At 44.8% G+C, this 7,103-nt stretch overlaps 1 protein-coding gene across 1 annotated transcript in view; it reads right to left on the bottom strand.

Moving 5' to 3' along the window:
- MSANTD2 (Myb/SANT DNA binding domain containing 2) overlaps positions 1-6,998 on the bottom strand; it is a 49,360-nt gene extending 42,362 nt beyond the window's left edge. The window contains exon 1 of the mRNA XM_019508770.1: positions 6,831-6,998. Coding sequence (XP_019364315.1) covers positions 6,831-6,908 — 78 coding nt within the window. The 5' untranslated portion in view covers positions 6,909-6,998. The remainder of the gene's footprint in view (positions 1-6,830) is intronic.
- Between the last annotated feature and the right edge of the window lie 105 nt (positions 6,999-7,103).

Genomic DNA, 7,103 nt, shown 5'->3' with positions numbered 1-7,103 from the left:
TACCATGGGGGGACCCCCATGAGGCCCCATATCCTGCCCGTTCCCCCAGCACCCCTTGACCCCCACCCGCTGTCCCAGCCCCATCAATGTCTGCCCCACCCAGCATCCCAGCTCTTTAAAAAAACCAAAACAAACACCACCCCTCCCCCCCAGCTGCTGCAGCGACCATTGGGGCCTCTGGGGGCTTGTGGCAGAACCTGCCCCCCCCCCCCCCCCCGTGGCGCCGCCACCTTGGGTCCCCCGGGGGTTTTGGGCAAACACCGCCCCCCCCCCCCCCCGTGGCGCCGCCACCTTGGGTCCCCCGGGGGTTTTGGGCAAACACCGCCCCCCCCCCCCCCCGTGGCGCCGCCACCTTGGGTCCCCCGGGGGTTTTGGGCAAACACCGCCCCCCCCCCCCCCCGTGGCGCCGCCACCTTGGGTCCCCCGGGGGTTTTGGGCAAACACCGCCCCCCCCCCCCCCCGTGGCGCCGCCACCTTGGGTCCCCCGGGGGTTTTGGGCAAACACCGCCCCCCCCCCCCCCCGTGGCGCCGCCACCTTGGGTCCCCCGGGGGTTTTGGGCAAACACCGCCCCCCCCCCCCCCCGTGGCGCCGCCACCTTGGGTCCCCCGGGGGTTTTGGGCAAACACCGCCCCCCCCCCCCCCCGTGGCGCCGCCACCTTGGGTCCCCCGGGGGTTTTGGGCAAACACCGCCCCCCCCCCCCCCCGTGGCGCCGCCACCTTGGGTCCCCCGGGGGTTTTGGGCAAACACCGCCCCCCCCCCCCCCCGTGGCGCCGCCACCTTGGGTCCCCCGGGGGTTTTGGGCAAACACCGCCCCCCCCCCCCCCAGCAGGGGGGGGATGGGGCCTGTTTGATTCGGAGATTCGGCCGATTCAGGGGGGGCTGAATTTCTGAATCAGATTTGGTCAAATCAGTTCGGGACAGTGATTCGAATCACCAAATCGAATCACTGTCCCCCTGAATCGGCTGAATCCGAAGCAAGTACTAGCCGTTTGCACAGGCCTAGTAACAAATATAAGCAAAAGGGAGGTACCTCATTCATAAAAATGAAACCATGGTTCATACAGGATCTGGGATATTTAAGATGTTTTGTAGAGTACACTCTTCAGTTAGAGTTTCTTGGGTTTTTCATTTTTATGTTTTGATAATGCTCAAAATTCAAAACCTAGCACTAATGACATTACACAAGGGGTATAAGCTGCTATTCCAAGCATCTCTACCTAGTAATTTTTCATCTATGCATATGCATGGCAAAAAGTAACAGAAGCAAAGACTACATGCATCTTAGCAAACAATTCTGTTAATAAGAATGATAAGACCTCAAGCAATTAAGGTGTCTAGGAATAATCAGTAGATACTGTTGCTGGGCAAGAAATAGCAGATGTAAGGACACAACTTTAAAGTGGTATGACAGAGTAAGGAAAAAAAAAGGGTCAGAAAAAAAGTTTGGAATCCTACAAATGTGGAAACTGAGTAGTTCTGAGCAGGGTGGATTTGATTTAAATGAAATAGGTTTAAATCATTATTTAAATCACTGGGCAGGAAGTCTGTTTAATCACTGTTTTCTACAAAAAGTGCATTCTTGCTGTTTGATATAATCTTCATTAAAATATTTCCAAACAGGGTCTATGTTTGGCAAGCCTGGCAAGCCTGCTGCCATGATAGGTTTTCCCTTCTACCATACCATTCCCCTCACTAGAACTCAAATCAATAAAGAAGCTATACTCAGAAACTTTTCCCTCAAAACTTCTGGAATACTCTGCTCAAAATTATTCTCTTTTGTTTCTCGTGCCCCTCCCTCCTTGCATTCATCTCCAGACTCCTCCTCCTTGCCCAGATCAACCCCATCCCCAACAATCCTCTATTCATTTAACTTCTTGAAACTCTGCACTTTTAGAGAAAGGTAAGGGACTTGACTCTGTGCACACAAACTTGCAGAGAAACAATAGGGCTGATGGGCAAGTAAACAGGTCTGTTCTCTCTCATCTCCATACTTTGTTAACAGCAGTAATGTTGTCTCTGGAGATGCAAAACCACAGTTTGAAAACTGAAACTAAGCATCACAGAGATGCTTCATGCTTCTGAACTGAAGCACAGAGTGGTACAATGGTTTTCTTTAATCTCTAGTAATCTATAGAGGAGCCTCTGGGAACCCCATAAGATTGTGCCCCTAATATAGTTCATGGCCTGTTGTGACCTACCTAAATAACTTTTCTAAAAATGTTACATGAATGTATTGTCTCAAATAGTATATAAGTTATAATTCCTATTCCACTTACATATCTTTGAGCTTTAACATATTAAAGATATTTTAAATTTAAGATTAGATGCTTTAAAAAAAATAAACCTAACAAAAAAACCATAGAATAAAATTAAATTAAAAAAAAAAAATCTGATTTCAAGGAAAAAATTCCCATTTAAAAAAAATGTTGATATTGACTGGTTAAGAGAACCCCTATATAAGAGAATCATCTATAAAGTCTGATTCAACACATCTCCTTTGGGGGAAAAGATTGCAATAATTCTTGGAACAATTCTGTGTGAATCTCTAAATCTAAGACAGACTTTCTAGAATAGCCAAACTGAACAGCAGTCTTATTTCCAGACACCAGGCCAGCTCTGTATATGTGGAGAAAAGCATATGCAGATGTTAAAAGCAAAGTTTGAACCAGGACTTTGTTTAACATCCGGTTCAAATTAGGATAGAATGCACATACTTGATAAAACTGGAGAAATGGAAAAAATTATTCAGCAGAGAAGACTAAATTAGTTGGGGAGGAAGTTAAGATTCTACAGATGCCAGGAATGAGTATTGTAAAGCATTCAAAGCGTAAGCGGGATCCTGAATATTTGAAGGCATAATTTATGTTTATACGCTCCCCACAATTCTTTTAATTAAAAAAAAAATGAACATCAAGGGGGAACCAGGAGGTTAGTAGGTCTTATAACATTTGTGGAAATACAGAATGTAGTAAAGCTATAGCTGACAATATGTAAAGCAGCAAGAGGATTTCTTTTTTTTGTGGTATCTTACTGAACCACCTATATAATTGAGAAAGATGTTTGACAAGATTTCAGGCACAGTTCATCCTTGCCTTGTACATTTCCTGGACTATCCTCATTACAAGATCACTCCAACTCAGCTACAATATACAAGATGAAATACAACTGAACCACTTGTTTATCAGCCTTTAGTCTCATGTTCAGACAACTGGTAGCAGAAGATGACCTATGCAGTTCCAGTGGTAGCAGAATATGACCTATGCAGTTCCTCTTTTTAAGAGTATGCTGCTTGGCTTTCTTGACCATATCTTAAAGGTGACTTAAAGCAATGACCTATAGAAAAATGATCTAAAATGAGATTTTTAGAGAAACAAGGAATGCAATTCTTACTTAAATTCCATAGGAATTAGAAATTCATGGCTGGAAGTAGCTACTTTGATTATCTACTTTGTCTTCTGAATAATCACAAGCCATAGAATTCAGGCTGGTAATTCCTGCATCAAGACTAGTTCTTGGCTCCTTTGAAAAACCCAAGTATTAGATAATACTTGCTAAATAGCAGGGTGATTCTAAATTGAGAATCTAATCCAATTTTGAATGGCACAGAAAGATACATTCTTCAGTTCATCAGATGACTGTACTGAATATTTTTATAACAGACCTCCAGGATATACACAAGATCATACTGTTACAGTACACCACATATCAGAGAGATTAAGTAACATAAAAAAAACCTGTCAATGGAACATGTTAAAGACTTAAGAAGAACGCTGGAAAATTAAAGAGTTAACCTCATAAATGAGTAGACAACACATAACCATAATTTAACTGCTATTCTTCACTTGCCTGTTTTGGCCTATTCCAGTGGTGCTCAACCTTTTCACCCTGCAGGTTGGATGGAAGATGCCTGGTCCATCTGTGGGCCAGATCCAGCACATGGGGCAGGTGGAGCCCAGGCTACTGCTCCCATGTTGCCAAACTTCCGAGAATCTGTGTGGAATCCCACAGGCCAGGTGCCCTGACTCCGTGGGCTGGATTTCACCCATGGGTCAAGAATTGAGCACACCTGGAGCATCCTATACAAAATGGACTTGATGAGGAATGCTGGATCAATGTGTACCACTGAGACAAGAGTGTGAAACAGAAACACTAGACTTAATTCAAGTATCAATTAGAACAATCTACACAGGCAATTACAGGTGCATCACACCTTGACAGACAATTTTAGAGCAACAAACATCTGACAGAACTGCAAAATAATGCTGCTATAGTCAGCAAGATATAAATTTAAGCATGATGCTTAGGCACCATTATATGCAAAGATGAAATAATGTAACCAATTCATATTCTTTGCCTTCCTGAAATAATTAAGTTGAACAAAGTTCTGTTTAACCTCTTCAGCTTCACAAGAAAGTCTCCCAAGCAACAAACTAAGAAGAGTCAACACAGGTACACGTTATGATAGATTTATTAAATGTGCCAATAGTAGGAAAGCAATTTGGTGACTATTCCTTGTGAACTACTCAAATGAAGTCCCATCCAAAGTCAAATGCTTAGGTCTCAGCCATGCTAAACATGAAAAATTTGTCAAAAACCTGCTAAGAGTTCTTATATAACATTTAGTCCAGTGCCTGTTACAATTATAGTTGCATTAACCTAACAATTGTCTACAGTTTTTGGAGAAAGTTTCCACTCCCATCCAAGACAACTAGAACTGTCATTGGTTTTAAGCACTGGGGGCACACAATGCACCTCTAGTAAAGACTCGTTCATTTTTCCACCACACAGAAAAACCTGCAGTAAGAACAAGTTTCCTGGAAGTTTAGTTAATTCAAGGAGGAAAACCTTGGAAGATGCCCAAACACAAGGGATTCAAAGAGGTTTTTTAGAGTATCAATTAAAAGCAAGTGGAAGCATAGAGACAGCAAATCTTTCAATGAGAAGCATTTTGCTGCATTTCAAGTATAAATAGAAATTACTTCGTTGAAGAGCAGAGCATGCCTGTGGCTTTTACAGAAATGTGCCAGGCAGTACAAAAAAAGGACAAGCAGCAGCTCAGACTAAGCAGCCAAATATACATATATACAATAGAACCTGAGTTTGGTGTTCAACAAACAATGCTTTCTTCATTCGTTTTAATGGAAGACAACTTAAGTCTCTCTCTCACAACTCAGATGCACAGCAATACACTTGACACTCATAGTAATACAGTATTCTCAAACACTCCGGTCATATATACGTTTAAGTGATTACACTGTAGAAACAGTACAGCAGTCTAATGAATTACACACAAGGCCACCACTGAAAAGAATCTTAAAAGCTTACTTTGTATAAGCTGAAAAGTCATCATGTCAGGGAAATGCATCCACTTAGAAATATAGTTTGGGTTGCTAGCATTATTATATTTAATAGTTTGAAAGGAAACCCAGAAACAGATCATTAATTATCCCACTCCCCAGCAACAACATATTAACAAAGGGCAATAGCAGAATTTCCTGCTTAATAACTAACTTATTCACATTATAACAGGTTAGAAGATTTGCATTCCAAACAGAATCCTCCCCTTTTAAGAGAAGTAGATGTAGAACACTCCGTTTAGAAAGGCCTAGACTTTCTGAAGTGAATTATAAGATTAGGAAGACTGGACTTTTCAGTCCATGAAAACAAACAGAATTAGTAATTGGGAAACCTTTTTTAAGTAGTAGATGTTTGCTAGATTTAGAACACCTCAGTTACTAAAAAGCTTTCTACTATTCATGAATCATGATACATTCTAGCAGGACATCCAAGCAGAAAAGTTCTTACCTCTACAGGAATCTTAACTGCTATACCTATTTAACCTGAAAGAAAGGAGCAGCAAACTCATAAAGCGTGAGAACTAGAATGACCCCTAATTAGATATTAAGAAAAACTTTCAGAAGGAGGGTGGTAAAACACTGGAACAGGTTACCCGGAGAGGTGGTGGGATCTCCACCTTTGGAGGTTTTTAAGACCTGGCTAGACAAAGCTTTGGCTGGGATGATCTAAGTTGGGGATGGTCCTGCTTTGAGCAGGGGGTTGGATTCAATGCAACCTCCTGAGGTCCTTTCCAACCGTAATTTTCTATGAGCCTATGACCTGTCAAACTAAAACCTCAGTGGTTGCACCCCTCTACACTGCTTGGTCTTATATGTCACTGGAAACCAAAATACATAAAAAGAACCCAGTTACTTCCATCATATTATTGATCTGACTAAAAGTCGTACAAGATAGCTAGTCAGCATGAGCCTTCCTGTGCAGCAAGATTTTGATATTGAAAATTGAAGTAAGATTCCAGATCCCTGGTATCTGATTCATAAATGCCCACCACAGACTGCCAAGCAAGATGAGAACGTCCTGTGGAAGTAATGCACTTACGAAAACCCAAAGCTCAGATAAGAGCTAAAAAGCAGAACTGCATTTCACATCAAATAAGTGATCACCAATAGCCTAACACCAGAACATCCCTAGCATCATCCCTAGCATAACTACACCAACTCCAGCGCAGGGGGTGACTGGACCCCACGTGGCCAAGTGACCCAAATACATTGCAAACTCTCTTTCCCAGTGGGATTTGATCGCCCTGGGAAGCACCAGTTAGCAGGGCCCCGTAGCAGCTGGGCCTGGAGATGGACCCAGGGATGGCTCAGATGCAGCACTGAAGCCCTGCACAGCCGTGATGGCCTGGGCCGCCGCAGCAGCAGCCTTCCACAGCCTAAGGGGCCCCGCAGCGGCATCAGTGGCGGCAGAGAGGCCGCGATGCCCCGGCCCGCCCCCCACCATCCCCCGCCGCCGGCCGCGCGGCGCTACCTTGATGCGCTCGCGGCACTGCGACGGGGTCCGCTCGTAGCCCAGCTCGGCCAGCGCCCGGGAGACGCGCTCGTACATGGCGGGCCCGGGGGCCTTGCTGCCGAACACGGTGCCGGCGCCCTCCAGCTGCTGGTACCGCGCCTCCACCAGCCGCTCGTTGCCCCACACGGCGATCAACGCGTTGGTCTCGGCCGGCGTCCACGACATGCCCCGGCAGGCAGCGGCCGCGGCGGCAGCGGCAGCGCCCCCGGGCGAGAAGGAGACGGAGGGCGA

Source organism: Gavialis gangeticus, unplaced genomic scaffold (assembly GCF_001723915.1).
Source record: "Gavialis gangeticus isolate Ggan-Ray unplaced genomic scaffold, GavGan_comp1, whole genome shotgun sequence".
Taxonomy (NCBI): domain Eukaryota; kingdom Metazoa; phylum Chordata; order Crocodylia; family Gavialidae; genus Gavialis; species Gavialis gangeticus.
This window is presented reverse-complemented; position numbering and strand designations above follow the sequence as displayed.